General features: G+C 34.8%; 3 protein-coding genes and 1 pseudogene across 6 annotated transcripts; 2 read left to right on the forward strand and 2 right to left on the reverse strand.

The window, feature by feature from the left end:
* The first annotated feature begins 1,447 nt into the window (after window positions 1–1,447).
* On the forward strand, window positions 1,448–3,268 carry LOC111020827 ((R)-mandelonitrile lyase 1-like; annotated as a pseudogene). Its single transcript, XR_015792678.1, has 2 exons — window positions 1,448–1,566; window positions 2,421–3,268. The product of XR_015792678.1 is annotated as a (R)-mandelonitrile lyase 1-like (transcript).
* A 115-nt stretch (window positions 3,269–3,383) lies between these two features.
* On the forward strand, window positions 3,384–5,719 carry LOC148209910 ((R)-mandelonitrile lyase-like). Its single transcript, XM_088127184.1, has 2 exons — window positions 3,384–4,592; window positions 5,522–5,719. Exons 1-2 carry the CDS (start codon window positions 3,949–3,951, stop codon window positions 5,589–5,591), a joined length of 714 nt encoding a protein of 237 aa, XP_087983310.1. The 5' UTR covers window positions 3,384–3,948; the 3' UTR covers window positions 5,592–5,719.
* Window positions 5,720–7,414: 1,695 nt separating this feature from the next.
* Window positions 7,415–12,161, reverse strand: ARF3 (ADP-ribosylation factor 3). The gene is made up of 9 exons (XM_022297645.2): window positions 11,955–12,161; window positions 11,691–11,867; window positions 11,537–11,575; window positions 10,485–10,547; window positions 9,967–9,985; window positions 9,195–9,306; window positions 8,757–8,804; window positions 8,273–8,403; window positions 7,415–7,755 (listed from the first exon to the last, which is right to left on the reverse strand). Exons 2-9 carry the CDS (start codon window positions 11,791–11,793, stop codon window positions 7,722–7,724), a joined length of 549 nt encoding a protein of 182 aa, XP_022153337.1. The 5' UTR covers window positions 11,794–11,867; window positions 11,955–12,161; the 3' UTR covers window positions 7,415–7,721.
* A 1,049-nt stretch (window positions 12,162–13,210) lies between these two features.
* Window positions 13,211–19,112, reverse strand: LOC111020849 (xylose isomerase family protein). Of its 3 annotated transcripts, none has more exons than XM_022297632.2 (21): window positions 18,956–19,112; window positions 18,620–18,693; window positions 18,383–18,490; window positions 17,499–17,573; window positions 17,289–17,418; window positions 17,104–17,195; window positions 16,944–16,994; window positions 16,137–16,213; window positions 16,006–16,060; window positions 15,830–15,931; window positions 15,662–15,713; window positions 15,500–15,545; window positions 15,279–15,334; window positions 15,133–15,184; window positions 14,934–15,013; window positions 14,753–14,823; window positions 14,613–14,653; window positions 14,427–14,526; window positions 14,231–14,302; window positions 14,063–14,140; window positions 13,211–13,488 (listed from the first exon to the last, which is right to left on the reverse strand). In XM_022297632.2, exons 2-21 carry the CDS (start codon window positions 18,677–18,679, stop codon window positions 13,453–13,455), a joined length of 1,434 nt encoding a protein of 477 aa, XP_022153324.1. In that variant the 5' UTR covers window positions 18,680–18,693; window positions 18,956–19,112; the 3' UTR covers window positions 13,211–13,452. The 3 variants fall into 3 exon arrangements, with proteins under 3 accessions (XP_022153324.1, XP_022153325.1, XP_087984223.1); XM_022297633.2 differs by having other exon boundaries at window positions 18,894–19,089; XM_088128097.1 differs by lacking the exon at window positions 18,956–19,112 and adding an exon at window positions 18,906–18,910.
* Between the last annotated feature and the right edge of the window lie 3,120 nt (window positions 19,113–22,232).

Raw genomic sequence — 22,232 nt, forward strand, 5'->3', positions numbered from 1 at the left:
ATTGCACAAAATTTTGGCAACAATTATTAATGGACGTGGGGATGAAAATGTCTACTATACAATGCCGTGAACGTGATAACTTATATTTATGGGAACTAGAAAAATAAAAAACGACTTAAATTTTTGGAAGTATTGAGAGATGTCTAAATGTCAACTTTGAGAAAAACTTCATAGATCTCATAATTGTTAGGGGTAAAATCTGAAAAAGACACATGGACAATAATATCCTAGATGCCACGAGGAACTAGGGCACTGTTCGAACTCGATGAGCCAAAGAGGAAAGTTTGTATATCCATGGAGGGGCAGTTTTAACTCGTCCACTTTTTTTTAGCAGAATTCTTCCAGTGTGATATTAGCTGACATTCAATGAGAGTACAATCCTACATATCAGAGTATCTTTAAAGTTGGTGAAGAATCATCATCTTGTCAGTATGGCTCACATCTTCCAAAGCACGTCTCTCCAAATAATTTCTCTATTTATAAAGGAGTCAAATCCTTCTTAAAGGTAATGCAAAATCAACTTGCACCCAACTTTATAGCTTTCCATGTAACTCTTTTGAACTGAGTTTTTTAACAACTTTGCAGCCTAGCTCACTTTTGAAAAGCCACTTAATTCTACCAACTGTTCTCACCATGTTCACCTCATTCATAATACCTAGAATCGGACAAACTCTTTAGCATTTTCCACTATAATCGGGAGCACTCGAGCCTGTCCTAAGGTTCGGATCCGAGAGAGATATCAATGTAATTTTTTCTGTGTTAAGCTCACCCTTTGGCTGAGACATATTACTATTCATAATTTAATTTACAAGTTGAGCTATGTCATACAAGTCCTTACGCTATCTATGTATTGTATAATATTCTAAAATAAGCACCTTTTTGAGTAAATATGTTAATTATAACACTGATTTACATCAACATCCTCAACTGTTAAAGTATCAGTAATTTTTTTCACATATATATGAATCAATTAAGAAACCAAATAAACTTTTTTAAAAGTTATTAATAATAATGAACAAATTTTTATTTAATTACTAATTCCCTATTCTTACCGAGAAAAAAATATATTTTTATAAGAATTTGAGGTTGTTTTAAGTTTTTATATGGTAAGTCGAAGAAGAATATATATATAGTACGTAGCTAGAGACATACAAATATATCATCCCGATCTAAACAAAGAGATCATGACATGTAATTCATAAGATAAAAAGATGTGTATATATATAGAGTAATAATATATATACACGTGCATATATGCATGTATAATACATATATATACTTTAATTAAGCTAGAAAAAACAAATATGGATTCATGATAATATTTGTATTTAGCTTGCATAACTTTACTTCTAATTACTTGTATAACTTGTATTGATCTTTTTTAGATTCCATCCTATATCTATATAAACATATCAATATAGTTGCCCAAGGCAATCTCCAAGGAAAGGGACGAATTCTCTCTAATAGCTTTTGGGAACATGGATAATTCAACCATGGCTTCTTTTCTCTTGTTCATCATTTTCTTTATCGGACTCTTGATCTCTATCAACACCCAACCCAATCAAGGTAAAATCCCTCTCTCCAACTCTGGATTCATCTTATACAAAAATTAAGGAACCATTTCGTCTTTTATTTTTCTTTTTTTGGAAAAACTACTCCATTGAAGTATGTGAGAAACATAACAAAAGAAAGTTTCTTATTAACAAAAAAAGTATGTGAGAAACATATCGCACCTTTTGTTCTTTAACTTATTTTTCATATCTTTTGTAAACACACTTTCTTATTAGCAAGATTTCAGAAGCAAAAACAAAGCTTTTAAAAGCTATACCTAATTGTTGTCATTGCCAAATTCGCTCACTCTTTCCTCTACCTATTTCGTGAAAGGGACTACCTACTTCGCGTGACAGTGAAAGGGGAGAGCCAAACCGGGAAAATACTTGACCCCTCAGCAATGAGGAGGACATTGAATTTGGGGTGAAAAATTAAGTAGTGTTAGGTTTAAAAATTAAAGTTTGGGCCACTTTTAATGTTGAACTCAAACGTTGATCTATAATGTCGAGTCTAACCCGACATTGAAATTTAATTTATTTTTTTATTTTTATTTTTTATTTTTTACATTGTCCGTCATTATTTCTTCCATATTTATTTTTTATCAGTAAACTCACATTTGTTGAAGTTAGATTTCAAAACGGTTTTAAAAGAGAAAGATATAACAAACAAACAACTAAGAATAAAATAGTTATCCAATCGTGTCCTAAATTTTCAAATTTTTTTCTCTAATTTGTTCCATCTCTTTAAATTTTTAGAATTGATAAACTACATATAACAAAAGTTAGAACATAGTATGATTTTGTACTCCTTCCTCTAAAAATTTCAAACTCCATTGAACACAGTCTCATTATTTTAAACTTTTTGTTCAGATGCTAGCTATATGAAGTTTGTGTACAATGCCAGTAGTCTACCAGAAAAAGAAGAATATGACTACATAATAATAGGGGGAGGGACTGCAGGCTGCCCATTAGCCGCAACTTTGTCAAGAAATTTCTCTGTCCTCCTCGAAAGAGGCAGTGTCCCCAACAAATATCTCTCTGTACTGAGCGAACAAGGTCTACAAAACGTTTTCACTGTGGAGGATGACGGCAAAAATCCCTTCCAGCGGTTCATCTCTGAGGAGGGTGTAGAGAACCTAAGAGGGCGGATCCTTGGCGGTAGTAGCATGATCAACGGCGGCGTCTACTCGAGAGCAAATCCAGAGTTCTTCAGAACTCAGGGCGTGGAATGGGACATGGAAATGGTGGAGAAGGCGTACCAATGGGTGGAACAGGCTTTGGTTTCGCGCCCGAGTTTAGTTCCTTGGCAATCTGCTTTTAAAAGTGCTTTGGTGGAAAGTGGTGTTGTCCATGATAATGTATTCGATTTGAGAGATTGTGGGGACTAAAATTGCAGGTTCTATCTTTGATGAGAATGGAACCAGACATGGAGCTGTGGAGCTTCTGAATAAGGCTGATCCCACAAACCTCAAAGTTGCCATCGAGGCCACTGTCAAAAGATAAAACTTTATCCAAACAAATAGAAATCATAATAAATGGGGAGGAAACGACTACGCAGGGGCTCGAACAAAGGACCACCCGCTCTGATACCATCTTAAGAATAAATAAACCACCACTCAACCAAAAAGCTTAACTTGATGGGTTAGGTAAATTTAATTTATATATTGAATATCAAATAACAACCATTAAATAAACTCCAAAAATACTTGGCTCCTGAATGGTAAGGAGGAACCTTATCTTACAATTATTAAATATTTTACAACTAAAATAGAGAAATATAAAAACAAAAATCTTTTTAAAAAATAATGAGTTGTCAAATATCTATTGATGGTAAAAACAAGGTTTCTCCTCACGAATGGAGAACTAAGTATTTTCTATACTAACTCAAGGGAGAGAAATGTAAAAACAAAAAGTTTATTTTTTAAAAAAAAATAATGAGTTGTCAAATATTTAATAGTACTAAAGAAGAAGTTACTCGATAGTAAAGTGTCAAGTATCTTTTATGTAAAAATTACACTCAAATCATTAAATAATACACAATTAACATTTTAGATTAGGCCCAAACTATAAAGTCTAAGAACCTATTACAAACTTTTTAAATACCATACCTTGGAAAAGTTCCAATTATCTCTAATAATGGTCATGAGTGGTTCATTAGTCCAAAGGATCAAGGTAAATCAAAAGTATTTAGAGGGAACGAATTCAAACCTTATAATGACCACTTATTTAGGAATTAATTTTTTTTGTGTTTCTTTGACAAACCACGGCGACAATCATCGAAGTGCATGCAAGCATCATCTTTCATCAACTTCTTCTCCTAAGTGGGGTTGGCCCAAAATCTGATCTTTCATCCTTGAAACTACCCGTCGTCCTCCCCCAACCACACGTCGGCCAATTCATGATCGACAACCCCCGTTTTGGTGTCGTCGCAGTGCTTCCATTTCTAGTGGCTTTCACGTCTTCAAAAGTGATAGGAATTGCAGAGAACAGCTACTACTTCCAATCCATCGCCAGCACTTTGCCATTCTCAATTCCTCCATCTTTCAGCCTTCTTCCTCCCCAGTCCACTTCAGCCAATCTGAGCTTAGCCACCATCGGCGGAAAATTCTCCAAAGTGGACTCTGTGGGGTCCCTCCGCCTCAATTCTTCCACCGATGTGAAAGCCAGTCCCGTCGTCCGATTCAATTACTATTCCCATCCCGATGATGTTGCGCGATGTGTTGTGGGAGTGAGAAAAGTGGGGAATTTGCTGAAGACCCAAACGATTGAAAATATTAAGACGAGGGATTTGGAGGGTAATAAGAGGCTTCAGTTTCTGGGGATTCCGTTGCCGGAAAACTTGTCGAATGATACTGCTGTTGGAGAGTTCTGTCGGAGAACGGTGACGTCGTATTGGCATTACCATGGAGGATGTTTGGTCGGAAAAGTGGTCGACGGTAATTACAGTGTCCTCGGAGTCAAAAATCTTCGTGTGCTTGATGGCTCCACTTTCGTTGTCTCGCCTGGATCCAACCCTATTGCCACCCTGATGATGCTCGGCCGGTGAGTCGTTTAAAACTCTTACCAAGTAGAAACTTTATTTTACACTCATCATTTTTTTTTAATCGTATTTTTTTTAATTGTCAAATATTTAATGAAGATCGATATAAATTTTCTAATTAAGAATTTTTCATTATTTAATTGTATTAGGCTTACGAAAATATTAAAGGGAAAAAAAGGCTTGTGATTTTGTGAAATGAAAATAAAAAAATCCAAAAAATAGAGGGGTAAAAATGGAGGTGAGACCTTGCAAAAGAGATAAAAATGACGAAATGAGAGAGGCAGAAAAATTGGGAAGTCAGACTCATCGAGAGAGAGCAAAAAAAAAAGTATGAGATATTGAGCTTTAATAAAATAGTAAAAAAAAAAAACAAAAGAAAAAAACTAACATGTGTCTCCATGTTATTGGGTCGGCTAGTGTTCAAAGTGAAGTTTTTTCTAAATTTTATTCTGTATTCTAAATAAATTATTTTAATATCTGTTCTTTCAAATCGGATTACAATAAAGAAAGTGATTATTTTGTTCTCTTTCACTATCTTTGATCATATTTTAGCGTATCATATTTTAGTACGATATTTCACTCACTAAATTTCTTAAATTTTTCCCGTTAAAAATCGTTTGTTTATCAATGATGTTTGAAAGGTTGGCATCATTCATAATATGGTATAACTATCTTCTACTCATGATAGCAATGTCCGTAGCTACTATTTCTAGATATTTTTCAACTTTTAACTTTTTTTTTTTTGGTTAACTTCTTGTGAGAGGGAGGCTTCAACTTTTTCCGTTGATAGCAAGAGAATGAAAATAAAAAGAAATAATAATCACACAAATATTCTTTTTTCCCCCCTGAAAGAAATAACAAATACAAGTCATTAAAGTGAGATTATTTCACTACTTTTTGATGTATTAATTTTTTCAAAATTATTTTGCAGGTATGTTGGCCTTCGGATTCTGCAACAGAGGTCATGTGATAATATTTTAAAGAAAAAATTATTCTTTTGATTTTGATTTTTAAGATGCTTTTGGTTTAAAAAAAAATGGCTGCTTCTTCTTTGATCACTTGATGGTAATGGGGCTTTTTGCTTTCTTGGGATAATGTTTTCATCCTTCTTCATCTCTATTAGATTGATGACATCTTCAGAAAAGAGTGAATTAAGTTTGATTTAATTTTATAAAAACTATTTTAATTTAAATAAATAATTAGCAAACTTTCAAATTAAAAACTAAACTAATGAACGAGACACCATTTTATTAGAAGTATGTGAAGAAACATACATAGAGGGAGAGGAGGAAATTTTGAAGACCACAGAAGAGGCGACCGTGTTAATGTTGAGAATTAGATCTTGAAATGTCCTTGAACCAGCAGTTATTTGGAAATTAAAAACTGAACTAATGAATTTATTCAAAAGCCACATTAAATGTGTGTTTTTTCAAACAAATTTTAAATAATCCAAATATGATAGACAAAAATTCAACTCAAGAAAGGTAATAAGTGTCTTTTTAACTGAGATATATATATATATATACATAAATTGGTATCATAGTCAAACTTTAATCGAAGTATATGTCTAATTAACCTAAACATAGTTCAACTAGTTAAAGTATATACCCCGACCAAAAGATGATGAGATTCTCACCTACTAAAAAAGAAAGAAAAAAATCAAGCATATTTCCACTTTTGAGAGTGATCTTATGAAATATGAGAATCAAATAGCCACACAAGCTCTTACTTTTCTCAAGAACAACCTAAGTTTAATATTTTCCAAGACTAAAAACAAATCCCCACCCAATTGTCGGGTGCCTCTTCTTTTCTAAATACTTAAAACGAAGTTTGAGCCAAAATTAATACATTGCTGAAATATATCTATCAGGCCAATCCCAATTCTCCATTTGTTTACTTACTTTATTCCCTAAAATTTGAGCCAAAATTAATACATTGCTGAAATTGTGGACAACAATAAATGAGAAAATATCAATGTCAATCCATAATAATTTAAATTTACGATAGATGACCAAAGGTCCATAATAATTTAAATTTACGGTAAGATTGATGGATGGCCAAAGGTCAACGGCTCATTTAAGAAAATTTAAATTTTACGGAGACTTATAATATTTTTTTAATTTAGGAGGTACTTCAACAATAACTTATTTAATGTCCATGTATATTAATATAACTAGTTTAACCCAATTGATTAAGGTACTCATTTATAACCAAAAAAAACTGTAATTTCGAATCTCGGACTCCACATATTATACTAAAAAATAAGTTTAAAAAATATCAAACATGTGCAATGCTACAAGAAAAATATAAAGAAGGCTAAGAAATAGAGAGTTTGGATGGGACTCGTTCATAAATAAACATTTACACAAATCATACACTAAATAATAAGAAAATGATCTTGAAGGTTATACATTAATATTAGTAACATTAATATGGATAACGTTAGGAAAGATTAAAAGATGTAAATGTCAGAAAAGTCCCCATCAAACCAGAATAATGATAGAAAAGCCCCTAATCCACCAGTAACTTGGCCCGAACGTACCTCAACGATAATTGACATAGATCTTCAATCAATAAATTGTAAGTTCAATCCCCCAACCCCAACATGTTATACCCAAAAAAAAACCTAAGACATGATTGGTTAATAGTAAGTTGGAACAATAAATGGATCGGTTATCGAATTCCACTCGGGGTAGGACATTAAATTCTTTCTTCAAATGTTCTCGCATCCTTTCAGCAGCAAGTTGAAGATGGTCAGAGCACCAATACAGTGCATTCTTGGCTTTAAAGTATAATATCCTCTTGAAGGGAATAACAATGGTGATGAAAAGGACAATTTTAGAGGTAATCCCTGAATAAGAAATAATGTAACAAATATGCTCCAAATCACAGAAATTAAAGATGGGGAAACAAGAAAAATAGAGTCAGTGAAGACTCCAGTGGTCACCATCTTTAATGAAAGCAATTTTACATGTATACCAGAAGTTCCCCTAAAAAACAATTGTGACCAAAAACAAGTAAAAACTGGTGAAATCGCTCGGACAAATGAGTTCTCTTCTGCAAGTCATAACGCTTAAACACCGTATGCGTCAACTGGGTGCCTCAAATATTCTTCACTTGGTTGGTATGAGTTAGCCACCTCCGGCCTTGAGAGTGTTACTTAACCTGCATTAAGAAGCTTACTAGTAAGACAATTGAAGTGAGCCGTAAAGCAAGTGGAATCCTTCAAGATCTTTGCTTTGCCTGACTAACGCAATGCCACTTCAGGCAATTCGAGAACGAAGTCATCTGAAATCGAACTATTTTTAAGGGAGAAGAGAGCAGAAAAATAAATGGAAGAGTTCACAATAACAATGATGTGATCAGTGAAATGTAATCGAGTGACATCCCAATTGTGCTTGATATCTACATCATAATCCTTTTCATTCATAATAGTTTAAAAGATTGAACCCCTTTTCTAAGGTAGCAAAAAGTAAAATTATTGGGTATTATACATCCAGTTCAGAACACCAGTCGTGAATGTAATGATTACTCGCCTGCATAGCATCTACAGGGTGTCTAATTATAATAGTATCTTTTTTTTTATATCTGGTCTAATTATTATAGTATCTTGAATCATTAAAAATGTAAAAATGAAAACAAACAAACAAACAAATGTGAAGTATATAACTTTACAGCTTACCAATCCAATCCCTCGAAAAGACCTTCTCCTTTTATAGCAGAAGCTTTAAATATAGCCCATTGGCGGTTCTTGATCTTGTGCAACTCTAAAGCCTCTGTGACTGCAGCATCATCAAGTGCACCAGGAAGATCCTAAACAATGGGAAGATAGTATAAAAAAAAAATTAAAAGAAAAAAAAGATAGAAGAGTAGAAACTAGATTAATAGTTTGATATCAAACACTTTACACAATCACGAAGGCCAGGTCTTTGGACCTTGTGTTGTGGTTTCGAGAAACAGCTACAAAAATAATTCTCAAACTCGAAAAAACTTGGGTTGTGAAGTTTATAAGAATTACTGCTTTCAAGTTTCAAGTGTGTTTTGACAGAAATAAGAATTACTTTCTCTAGTAATTGTTTTGTTTGTACTATTCATCCATAGATGATTCATTTCTCACATTTTATAGTTACAAAAAATGATAAGTAAATAACAGGCAACGCCCTAACCTGCTTATTAGCGAAAACTAGGGCAACCGCACCCCGCAACTCTTCTTCCTGCACAACCACCCAAAAGAAGAACTATTGGAACTGGCTAACAGAAAACTACTGAAAACGGGACACTTGCCAAACACTTGCCAAACAAACAAATTAACAAACCACACCAAAGTTCAATGTCGACAGTCGGAGACATCTAATTTATTTCTTATGCATGACAAGGAAACTGCAGAAAAAGAAAGTGATACAAACATACTATACTGACATCTCAAGACTGGATATTGCTCCATGCCAATGATGATACGTTCCACTAACAGTGAATTCAGATGTTACTCAGCATTTTTTAAAATATTCTATAAACCTTACAATAATAAAATGCATGAATCATATGGATTTTCATTGCAAAATTTTAGAAACTTAAGTACACCAGCTCAGTTGACGATAATGTACCTCAAGTATTGCATGAAACTCTTCTTTCGCTACCACCAGCCTATCAGTATCACTTGAATCAACCACATAGATTATAGCTTGAGTATTTGGAAAATAGCATCTCCAGTATGGTCTACCACACAAGGCAGGCAACTAGTTAGCTTGAACCATTTAAAAAAAGGAGAAAATATAAAGGACAGGGAAAAAAGAAGTTCATGTAGAGAACCAATTATAGTTAAATACACAAGTACGACATAGATGAACTGAAGTATCAATTCACAAGTACACCAATTAGTCAACTTTAGGAACAATATCTTGTTGACACACGACCAAAATGGAGCCTATATATGAAGTCTGATTCAGGTTCAAGTGAACAAGTTTATCTATCCTCGTTTCATTTCCTTGTGGAAAAGCTCCAGGTTACTAATTGTGATAGGAAACTCTGTGAAAGACGATAGTTTGGGTAAAAGAATAATATAGGTTATCTGTAATCGTGTAATAATGAGGATATAAGATATTATCCATAATGGAAAAAGAAAGAGTTGAAAACCAAAACAAAAATGAAAAGTGAAAACCTGAGATGAATTTCTACAATACTTTTCAAGGCTGCACATGTTATACAAATCATTAACACCAATATGCAACGACCTACAAGCCCCTACCTTGTTAAACAGATGACATTAAATTCTACCTTTCCCGGTACTTAAAAAAGAACTACCCATTCCCTCATCAACCATCAGATATGAATTCCAAGAGTAACTAGAATTAGAGCTAACGAACAGAAAAGACTAACCTGATACTAGTCTGTCCTCCTGCATAAGCAACAATAAAAAGATATGAGTGATATAACTTACATACTTGGATAGACTTGATAAAATAATCAAAGCTAATATTAACCCCAAGTTGTAAGATCATCAAAGTAAAAAACGCATGCACATGTGATCACACACACACACACACAATATGCTTTGAGATTAACAAGTTTATGATATATGCAGCATATGGCTAAAATAAATATTTTTTTCCCAATGAAATTGGTTTGTTTTCAGATAAGTCAAATAAGATTAAATTAATTTCATGACTGATAACTGGTTGGTAAAACCAAACTGTGAAAGAAAACCATTAAATATCTGCAAATTCCATTTATACATCAATTTAGCAGAATAATACATGCTCCTTTCCCTCTCCCCACCCCCCCCCCCCCCTTCATTGAGTGTGTTGCCATATCATGAGAGTAGTCATGAAGAAATGATACAACATGAGATCACATAGCTTCACTTAAAGATATTAGGAGGACCTAGATTGGCTTACCAAGATCCCAGACCTGGAATTTGATGTTATTATACTGCACAGTTTCAACATTAAATCCAATTGCTGCATAAAAAAAATGAGATAGTTTATAAGATATTTGACCAGTAGCTGAAGGAAAGCAATGGAAGAAACAATTATTTTCAAATGAAATTTTCATTTATGAAAGTAAAGGCGTTGAGAGCAAGCAAAGAACCAACTGGGAACACAAAAACACACCCCACAAAATTTACAAGACTCGAGAAAGTAAACCCTCTAATAAATTGGTGATAGAAATAAAAAATAGGAACAGCATATAAACCTAAAAATTAAGATATCCGAAGTGAAGCATTAAGCTGAACCTAGTTCAATATCTCCACGGAAAACAACTCAGTTATAGAGAATTCGCATGTCCTCTCAAACCAAATACCCCACACATAATGGAAAAAGGGTTTAGCCATCCCAAATTAGTCTACCTTCAAAGCAAGAAAAAGCCAGGATAATCATCAGAATTAATACATCTCCACAAAATATCCATTATTTTAGATGAGTGGCTAGTGGCTACTGCCTACTATAGTTTGAATCCATGATATTAAAAGAATCTAGATTTATAGCTTGCTCCTTGGATCCCTAGGCTAACCATTCACGGATTCTTCCAATCAACTCTTCACCATTTACAATTAAACAATTGAAAAACTAAAGTTGATACTTAATGCTTCTCATAGTTGAATTCTTCACATTCAAGTTGTAATTTCCGATCTTTCCCCTTCTCCTAATGGGATGGGGAGTCCGCAGAAAGGAAAACACGAAAAGCACTGGGAAAACCAAAAATTCAAACTATAGAAACCTCCAGAGAGAACTGAAGGAGGCCAAGCTCTAACCATTGGCTAGTTAGTATTAAATGATTTATAAAACTATAACTCCTAAACATGAATATTGAAAAGTAAAGTTGTAATTCTCATGATTTTGATTAACAAACTGTTTCTCATCCCCCATATAAAATTTAATTCCAACTCTCCTCCTCTAGGTACACAAAGCAAGAGAACCACGAGATCACATTTGGAAAGAATACCAACTTGGAATTGTCGAGACAACCTCCCCCATCTGGAGCCGATCTGCACAACATTCAAAAGAATGCATTACAACATGGCGCCAAATCACGAATCCTAATATCACCGCAAACCAAAAAACACGAAGGCGTAAGAAAAAAATAAAATTAGAGAAACCCACAGAGAATGGTAGTTTTGCCGGCATTATCGAGGCCAAGAACAAGGATCCGAGCTTCCTTATTGCCGAAAAGTGAAGAAAACATCCGAGTAAACAAAATCCCCATGCTTGTAGGTGGCGGAGAGAAAGATAGTATTGAAAAATATGGATCAGATCTCAAACGCAGAGCTCAATACATCCCTGCAAGAGGAATCCAGCTACAGACTCAACATCCAACAGAGATTCGGAGAAAAAAATCAAGAGATGCGCCACAGAAGAGGACAGAACCTGCGTCGGACTCGGGCTTGTGGATCCGGAGAGAAGAATCAACAGTGTGGGAGAGATTCGCTGAAGCAAACCCGTTGATCTGCTGGAATTCGCTTCGCAAATCACAATTTCTCGAAATTGGAGTTGGGAAATTGGAAGGAAATCGCTAAGTAACCGAAGATCTTTTGTTTTGATGGCCGTGTTCCTCCCGCTGCGGTACGGTCTAATCCACGTCACTTCCCAATGCGAATAATATTTATGTATGAAATTCGCTTTTTTTTTCATTTTTTTCATTGTTTAAGCACAATTTTAATAGAACTTTCTTTTTTTCTGAATCGTGTTAATTTAAAACTTTTTAGTTTATGTTGGATTTGATGTTATAATATATTGGTTATTATGTGATTAAAATAAAATTAATCTAATTATTGATTTTTCTTTTTATTTTTTGTGCTACAAGTTGTTAAAAGTGCAATTAGATGAAATTTATTAATCTATAATTTTACGCCAAAATGAAATTTTGCACTCTCAAAATAAAAAAGAATACTACTTATAACCAATATATGATAATTTAGTTCTGCTTGAGTCTAAATCTTAATTGAAAATTTCAACCAAAAAATAATAGTAATAATAATAATAATCTTTACCCAATATGAACTAGAAAAGTAATAGTCTTTCTTACCTTTTTATAAACTTAAAAAATAAAAAATGATACTCGCACGCGATTAGGCTCAATTATAATAAAAATTTTAATCGAACTCAATTACATATTCTAAATTATAGTGATTAAATACTCGCTAAAAAATATATGTGTATATATATATATATTAAGAAATAAAATACTAAAATATGTATATATATATATATTAGTAATAGTTTCTAGTTTCTTATTCCTCGTTCTCCAAAGTTTTCAAATTTTTGTGACATTAATTTTTTAAATTAAATATTTTATATTATTTTTACTTTTTAATATATATATATATATATATATATATATATATATTATGTATATACAAATCACGAAGGTGAGGAGGACAAACGACCTACGTGAGACTGGAGCATTAGAATTTCTAGTAATGCTAGTCTAATCAATACCTCCTCTTGCAAAAAGGACTAATTTCGTCCCATAAATCATAAATGAGAGAAGCTTTTCGTACTTTGTACTATTTGATACTAATTAATACTAAATAGATTGGATGAAATTTTAGTGTATACTATCATCTGAAGAACACACGGAGCACCCATTTCTTGGTGAATTTAAAAGGAGAAACAAAGAAAAATATAGAACAAACAGATCCTAACTTCCATTGTTTCACGTACAGAATTTCTTCTACTGTAAATCAAATTAATATGACAATTGACAAGCAAAGATGAAAATTATTTGCAGCCATTGTGAACCTAACTCTACTTGTTCTACATACACTGTTCTGCCATGAAACAGAAGAAGACTCAACCCCTAGCAACAGGCCTTCATTATTCTAAACCATAAAAACTAAAAGAAAAAGAAAGGGCTCCTGTTTCTTCACAGTGCTGACTGGAAAATCATCTCAGCAAGTTCCTGAAACATTGCAAAAAAATCCTCCATCACACCCACTTTGAGGCACATAAACTAACAAAAATGCAGAAATAGCATTCGGCACTACAGATTCTCATATGACGTTAATCGTTTGTGTTTCAAATTTTTCAATCCCAATGATGGACCCAATCCAGCTCGACCCCACAAAAAATTTGGATTGAGTTAGTTCAGATTGTTCAAGTAATTCTTGTCAAAGGTCAAGTTCTGTGTCACGAAAACTCAGACTTAGAAATTATTTTCTAAAAAGCTTTTCTTAGTATAACAAATATGAGTGGAGGATTGCAACTCATGGAAGATACTTCAGGTCCGTTCGATAGCATTCTTATTTCTTCGTTTCCTATAAACTGTGATTGAAAACTGTTTTTGTTCACTCTTTTTTATTGAAAAAATGAACATAAACATTATTTAGTAACCCATTTTTATTTGGTTCTTGTCCTTTAAGATTTTAAATTAAAAAAAAAAAAAAGAGAGAGAGAGAACATTTTATATAAGGCAACTAATAAGAGTTTGGAGTTATCGTAAATTGTATGTAAAAGTGAGTGAGTCTGAGTTTTACCTGCTTAGCAGAAGGAACCTTAGGCTCTCCCCATTCCAAGGCCTTCTTCTCAAGATATTCGAAATCAGCCTTACCAGCCTGCACCAAGATGCAGAACATCATATTAAAGAACCAAAAACCGAAAAAAAAAGGTTGAACATATATGAACAAGTAAAACTAACAAGTTACCTCTATTTGTGCACCGATTTCGGTGTCAAAACTCTGGTATCTCTTACGAACAAGCTCCATTAAAGAACCATCCTTTTCAAGACATCACCGTTAAACAACATTAATGGTTTAACCAGGAGATAGAACAAAAACCGAACCTCTAATGGAACATACAAAGGTTATGATGACAAGAGAAGATTAGGTATAAATTAACTACCTCAATCAGGTTCTTGACACTTCGGAGTCCCCGGGCGAGGGTATCCATTCCACTAATATGAGCAATAAACAAATCTTCAACATCCGTGCTCTCTCTTCGCCTGTCGATGAAGCAGCCAAAGTGGATGAGTATCAAAATAGCCATAGAGATTGTAATTGAAATCGGAGCTAACTGAAATTAACTCACAATTTTGCATCAAAATTGAATCCACCTGGTGCCAAACCTCCCTGCCACAGAAGGAAAAGTGATGTGAAGTTCTGTTATTGAATTTTTTTTCCTTATGAAGCTTTGAACAGTTGTTAACCGAACCGAGATTTGTTACATACATTTTTAACAACACTGAGCATAACCATAGTAGCTTCTCCAACATCAGTCAGAAATTGATCAGTATCCCAACCTGTGACATTAAAAATCTAAAATTAGTAGTTTACCCAAATATCACACCTTCTGTGATATATAGGAATAGAATGGATTGAGGCTGTTCGAGGTTCAGTTATCGGTTTATACCAACTTGAGGGTCACCAGAGTTGGCATCAATATTTCCTAGCAGCCCATTGATCCTTGCAGTTTCAAGTTCATGGTGGCAACTGGAATGTACATACAAGAGAAGTTTGAAAAAAGTCAAATATTTCCACATGACCAGCAGAAACGCATTGCGGGTAACAGATAAGTAATCAAAACCAAGTATTTCAAATGGATTGAGTACCTGTGACCGGATAGAGTGGCATGATTGCACTCAATGTTAAGCTTAAATTCATCTACAAACAGAAATGAGGAGAATAAAGATCAGTATCGATGATGTAAAATACATCAAAAGGCCACAGAATCTATCAGAGAAGACAAAACAATCACCTATAAGACCGTATTTCCGCAGGAAATTAGCTGCTGTTGCAGCATCCCAATCATACCTGATAAAATAAAACCATCCATCCATAAGCATAGAAAGTTCACAAACCAGAGCCCAACATAGGGATGTTATAGATGGGTTGGTTCAAGTTGGTATTTGGCCAAAACTAAAAACTGAAGCCGAACTGACAAATCGATTTCAAAAAAAGAGAAGTCAAGAAACGCACTGATGTTTGGTAGGCTCCTGGGGCTTGGGTTCAATAAGCAATGTTCCTGCAAAGTTGGAGAAAATAATTTAAGAAAATAAACTACCATTGAATGTCTCAAGAAACTCTCAAGTCGGTTATGAATTTCCATGTCTTGATGGAACATTTGGAAATCAAACATACCATTGAATCCAATCTTCTTTTTGTGGGCAACAGCAGCTTCAAGAAACCTGGCCTGCAACCCGATTATAAACAATCCTTATAACTCAATTCCAAATGGGAGAAGCAATAATTAAATATCAGTTAGATTACGATGTACCCTTTTACTAGTAAAGACTTGTAATAACTCACCAGATGATCAAGCTCTCGCCCCATATCTGTGTTCAGTAGAGACTGATAACCCTCACGACCACCCCAGAATACATAGTTTTCGCCTCCCAAATAATGAGTTACCTGACAAAAATGTGAATTAGCACCATGAAGATTGTATATAAAATCATCTAAACTAAGCATTGTAACTGATGCACCTCCATAGCTTTCTTGACTTGAGCAGCAGCATATGCATAAACGGCAACTTCAGAGCTGAAAGAGAATAAATGCTCAAACAATGAAATCAGGAACAGCATGGCGATGAATAACAATGGTCTAAAACAGGTACCTAGTAGCAGCACCGTGCATGTATCGAGGGTGCACGAACAGTTGTGCTGTACCCCACAGAGGTTTAATTTTGGTTCCCTGCATAGCAACAAATGGCATTCAAACGATACACAACTTATTGACTCTAGCTCGGTGATGTCATCAAGCTCAAGGTTAATAATGCAGTAAAGTAGCAAACAAAATGAGGTAAACACTAAACAGTCCTTTCAAAAGTTGTAGATCTTTTTCTTTTCCCTATGTACACTACCAAACAAACACTAATAGAAAATAACACCAAAAGCATTTGGATGTTGATTTGTCTCATTTCCTACTATTACAAAAGAGATTAGAATTTAGATATCCAGTCTTTATAGAAAAGAACTTGCACCTCCCGATTGAGCACTATAAGTAAAAACTACTAACATATTTGATATGATGATTTCCATATGCATTTTTTTTAATGAGAAACAACGCTTTCATTGAGAAAAATGAAAATAGTTACAAAAGAACAACACGTGCATACAAAAATGTGCAGTCCAGAAGGGGCTTAAGAATGAGGCCTAACTGATAATTACAAAAAACCTTAGTGAACAAACCCCATAAGGAAGTATTATATCTAATAAGTTCTCAAACATAATCCTTCGATCTCTCCACCCCCCTAAACAGTCTATTGTTCCTCTCTAACCAAATACCCACGCTAGAAAACAAGTCTGCCACAAAAAAAAGACCTCTGTCCCGAAAAGGGGGGGACCACCTCCTCCATCAACGTCCTCCACTCTCTAGAACATTTATTGAAACGGACACCGGAATGAATAACAATTACAATTACCTGAAGCTCTTTAGCGAGGGCCACCACCGCATCCAAGTTTGCATTAGTTTCCTATGAAAATCATACAAACAGAGTAGAAACTTAGAATACAAACTTTATGTCCCTTAACATGCAAAAGGTCGAAACCCAGGACCGGGGGATACAAGAAACCTAGTAATACCTTTAGGGTTTGTCCATCTGGGGCTATATCTCTATCATGGAAGCACCACCACTCGACACCAAGTTTGTTTATGAACTCGAAATTGGCTCTCACTGCACATCCAAACAACATAAATACATGTCAGTTATACTCACTGACCATATTAACCAAAGGCTGCAGACCGAAGTTATGGATTTCTCTCTTACTCCTCCTCTTTGCCATAGCCAATGAGTTGGTACCATCTTCCCATGGCCAATACTTAGTCGCAGCACCAAATGGGTCCCCACCAGTCCCACGAAATGTATGCCAAAATGCAACACTGAATCTCATCCAGTCCTGTGTCAGGATATTTGCTGTCAGAAACAATTAATATACGCTTTGAATCTCAAACAATCGTAGGAAAAGAGAAACGAAACCTTCATTTTCTTCCCAAGAATTTCCTCATCAGCATTATACCATTTAAATGCCAGTGGTTTTTTGCTATCAGGACCCTGATATGGAAGGAAGGAGCAGACAAAAAGAAAATAAAAGAAGTAGACTATTTGTTCGAAACTATAATACAAGTTAATTCATCAATAAGAAAGAAAATAATTACATAAAAGTTCAATTGAAAAATAATACCGAATGAGAGCTTTAATCTCATTCTTTTGTTGCATTGTATTTAGGAGGACTTTTGAAGGTGGAGTTTTTAAGTGAAACACATAATTATTGAGACAAGCGCCTAAAATAGCACTTTAAAGTTCTTGGAAGTGCCTTAAAAATTTTCAAAATCACAAACTTCCGAAAAGTGCTTTATTGCACCCTTCCAAAAGTGGGTATCAAGCTCACCCTCAAAATAATGAATCAAAATATAAAAGACTTCAAAGTTGCAGCAAAATAGTTAGAATGAGTTTGAGTTCGGCATGCAGGATCCTTTTATATTTTGTTCTTAAAGCACTTTTAATAAAAATGAATTTAGTTAAAACAGTTGTGGGTTTGATTACATTTTATGAGAAGCTATCGGTCACAAATTTATTATTTGGTTGAAAAAATTGATTCTACTAATCTAAGATCAAATCACTTTTTGGTTGAACCAGCTATTGAAAAAGAGTTTTTAAATTAATAAGCGCTTTTTATTTGTTACCAAAAGTTGCAAAACTAGTCATCCGATATCACTTGGAAGCTGTGCCAATTGCCAAACACACTCCTATTCTTATTCTTATCCAAAGAAGTAAGACTTACAGATTCCAATTTATGTCCCATTCTAGAAAGAATTCATTACAAACACAGAAACAAATGATTCTATGTCCCCCCAACTTACCTCATACTTAATCTTGGGAATACCAGGGAAAAATTCCCCTTCCCATTCCCCAGAATGGCTGCATTCACCTCCTAGATCAGCAGCAGGACAAGTCGGAGACTCAGCAATCTACAAGAAACCCAAAACACATTCAAACAAGACCAAAAACACAGAGACCCACAAAAGTATAATCACATTCAATTCAATACAAATTGGGAAAAAAAAAAGCCTGATGAAGAAAGAGAAAAAATCGCTCACCGCCCCAAGCAATAACACGTTCAAACAAAGAACCAGAACCAACACGTTCCGGGATTTCATTTTCTTTCCAACTTCTGCAACATTTCACCCAGAAACATTATCAGAAACAACAAACAAACAATCCTCAACAATCGAATATAAGATCATCGGCGCCAAACAACACAGAAGCATCCAATTTCAAAGTAATCGCAAATGAATTAGGAGAGGGGATTTCAAACCCAACAGTAAATAAGAAAAAAACCCAGAACAGAACAGCAAAAATCAGAAGCGGTACAGTGAAAAATACGCGAAAATTCTCCAACCCAGAAGAGAAAATGGAGAAACAGACAGACTCACAGATTGAAGTGGCCCTCGAAGAACTAAAAGGAGTATCAAAATACATCCGGACGATGGCCATCCATGCGTCAAATATATAGTGGGGCAACCGAAGGATAAAAACTTTTGAATTTGAATCAGAAATTCGTAAAACCCGGATGAGATCGGGGAAGCCACTGTAAGTAAACGGAAACAATGAACAAATTTCAGTGGCATTTTCGTCTTTACACTTGGATAAATTTGTTAAGATTTCGTAGAAAAATAGGGAACGTAAATAGAAAAATGAGATATCGTAGAGGGAATGATAACGGCACCGCCCGATGGATGGAAAGACTGGTTGTGCTGTGACTTTTGCTAATTATTATTGGCCGTGATGGAATGTTACGTGACCGCTGGTGACAAGAGTTACAGCATAGGTATGACGTGGCAAAAGTGGATAAGTGCGCTGAGTCAGCTTTTAAGTATTTAGAAAGGCCAACTTAGGAAATTAATAAAGGCGAAAATTAATTTCTTGTCGACATGTCGTGCTTTTTTGTTGAATAATTAATCAGAAAATGCTACATGGACTATATTTTAAGGGAAAGAACCCTTGACAGCTATGTTGGAAAAGTGAAGCTGGCTAAATTAGAGAAACAAAACTTTGCTAATAAATAATTTGGCATGTGTAGAACGAAATTGACTTAAATTGAAGGGCATAGTTTCTCACATCCAACAGCCAATTTAGTTCATCTTCCAGAGTTGTAATTTCTTCATGGATCATATTAATAGCAGACAAGGAGTGTCAGATTCCACCAACAAATGATGGTGGTAATTCATGGATTGTGCAAGACATCTGCCCTTTGGTATCACGAATAGCCCTAATTTCAACAAGAATAAGTGGGGAAAGGGAGACCGGCTCCAATGGTCTGCCCTTTGGCATCATGAAGGATGAGACCAAGATTAGTGTGTGGGAGGAAAAGGAGAGAGTAGGAAGGGAAGAGAATGGAGATGGTGTCCTAACAACCACTTCTATAAAAACTATCCTTCACACATGGGTTACTCTATATGAGTATCATGGAATTTTGGAATTAGGTTTTGGGGATGCTTGTGCAACAAGTAATAATTTTTCGACATCTATGTTATTTTCACGACATGTTGTCTCGATATGTCGCTCGGCATTTAGTACAACGTCGTTGAATAAGCACATTTTTACCATTTCTTTACATTAAGAACAATTTTTGACAAAGGTACACTTTCCTTCCCATTTCTTTTTCTCTTTTTATTTGTTTTTATAATGGAGTTCTAGCATGCCAGGAATTCATCAAGACTCGGATGAATACCGGTAGAGGGTTTGGCATATTTGTTTTTTTTTTTTTTTTTTGCTTTAGAACCTTCAGTGGAGAATGGAAGGAGAGTGAAAAAAGACTATATTTTGGAGGTCGTATGAGAAGATTTACTGGGCATACTAATACAACGGATATAAACAATTTGTAGCTTGTGTGTGTACATATTAAGTAAAATAAGTAATGAAGAGTTGAATCTCGTAATTAAATGTGCATATAGTTTTAAAACGAGATTTTCTGCAGTTGAGATTACAAAAGATGATGACTTAGGCTTCTTTTTGACGAGTGAAGATGTCTCTTTACATACATATCAACCATGCTTGAGGAACTGCAGGCGACCAAAAGAAACATATACCTCATAGGGCATAATATAGCATCACTAATCCCGTTAAGTGATATGTGGTTCCATATAGTTTGTGAGATGATAGAGTAGGTAATTCTCGTGATCACATACTCAGTCCATTGACTTTGATCCCTATTTGGTCTACCACCATTATTAAGATATTTATTTGCATCAACAAATTTTGTTTATCCTATGATAGGTGTGTTCAATATCCGATGAACCCAACCCAAACCGTACGGGTTGGGTCAGGTTAGATGAAGCCTCGGGTTGGGTTGGGTCTTAGGTTCAACCTTTAAGAAATCAGGTCAACCCAACCCAAAATCTGAATTTATGCATATATGTGTATTTTAAATTTAAAAAAAAAACACACACACACAACCCGACAACCCAACCCGAAGATATTGGGTTGGGCTTACCATCCAATTCAAACTCAGTGGTTCCTATATATGGCCAAACCAGGGTTGATCCTAAATTCCCTCTTAGACTCATTATCATATTATAAATCCTCTAGCCCACTTATATTATAAATCCTCGTTAGGTCTCTTTATCTTTTCAATGTAGGATCCTTAACATATCTTCTCAACTTAGCCATATCTCATTTTTTGACCGAATGCTCGCTTGAGCTTTTGGGTTCTAATACTACATCAACATTCATGAGATTTCATTTCAAAACCAATTGGCAATGAGATGAGTACCCACTTATATTATAAACCCTAGTTATGTCCCTTGTCTTTTCAATGTGGGATCGGTAACAGGCTCGACCAGTGCATGATACTGTATACCCTCCATTAGGTCATCAACCGGTAGATCCTATACTCTACCATCCAATGGGGCATCGATTGGTAGCTTTTGTAGTAGGCTCTCAGGAACAAGGGATGGATGAGTTATTATTAATATTCATGAGATTCAATCTCAAAACCAAACGGCAATGAAAGGAGTAGCACATTTATATTATAAACCCTTATTAAAGTGGTCGAATCCCATTTTTGGATTGGATGCTCGTTTGAACTTTTGAACTCTTATACCATATCAATATTCATGGAGTTCCATCTCTGATTAAACAATGACGAACGAGGGAAAAAACGATCTATGTGCTAGACTTGTTACCATATCCACTATAAACCTTTGTTAGGTCTCTTATTTTTTCAATGTGGGATCCTTAACAACTATATGGTCCATGGCTGCAGTGGAAGCATCAGGCAATGTATGTGCTAAACTTCACCGTACCCTCTGTCACCTCCAAAATGTAACTTGATCGCCATTTATCGTAACCAAATCTTTAGGGTAGATATTCCATAATTATCATAAATTAAAATAAAGTATCATATAACTATCACACTTACACGAGGTGACTTCAAGATATCACTGGCTAGCACTCAAAATGGACGAGAATGGGTGTAAGATCATCGGAAGAAGGCGATCCACAACACGTATACTCAATGTCGATAATCTATATCTAGGGTGGAAGAAACTAACCCTAAAAACCATATAAATCAGAAACAGACCACCCAATTGGGCTGTTTTTCTTTTACCTATTTTTCTTTTTTTGTTTTTGGACGATATATCCAATTGAGTTGTAGCCCTACTTACAGTTAATGTTGATATGTTAAAGTGAGATTTAACCAAAAATAGA

The sequence above is a fragment of the Momordica charantia genome (assembly GCF_013281855.1).
Source record: "Momordica charantia cultivar OHB3-1 chromosome 8 unlocalized genomic scaffold, Mcharantia_2.0 BLBB01000008.1, whole genome shotgun sequence".
NCBI classification, from domain to species: domain Eukaryota; kingdom Viridiplantae; phylum Streptophyta; class Magnoliopsida; order Cucurbitales; family Cucurbitaceae; genus Momordica; species Momordica charantia.

Excerpts from the sequence above, each read along its gene's own strand:
- LOC148209910 (XM_088127184.1), top strand. The coding sequence starts at position 3,949 with ATGATCGACAACCCCCGTTTTGGTGTCGTCGCAGTGCTTCCATTTCTA. Across the intron at positions 4,593-5,521 it reads ACCCTGATGATGCTCGGCCG|GTATGTTGGCCTTCGGATTC; the intron begins GTGAGTCGTTTA and ends ATTATTTTGCAG.
- ARF3 (XM_022297645.2), bottom strand. The coding sequence starts at position 11,793 with ATGGGGATTTTGTTTACTCGGATGTTTTCTTCACTTTTCGGCAATAAG. Across the intron at positions 8,805-9,194 it reads AGTTTCATGCAATACTTGAG|GAAGAAGAGTTGCGGGGTGC; the intron begins GTACATTATCGT and ends GTGGTTGTGCAG. Across the intron at positions 7,756-8,272 it reads CTTTTCGAGGGATTGGATTG|GTTAAGTAACACTCTCAAGG; the intron begins GTAAGCTGTAAA and ends TTCTTAATGCAG.
- LOC111020849 (XM_022297632.2), bottom strand. The coding sequence starts at position 18,679 with ATGAAATCCCGGAACGTGTTGGTTCTGGTTCTTTGTTTGAACGTGTTA. Across the intron at positions 17,419-17,498 it reads TTCTTGGGAAGAAAATGAAG|GACTGGATGAGATTCAGTGT; the intron begins GTTTCGTTTCTC and ends ATCCTGACACAG. Across the intron at positions 14,141-14,230 it reads AAATCGGTGCACAAATAGAG|GCTGGTAAGGCTGATTTCGA; the intron begins GTAACTTGTTAG and ends ATCTTGGTGCAG.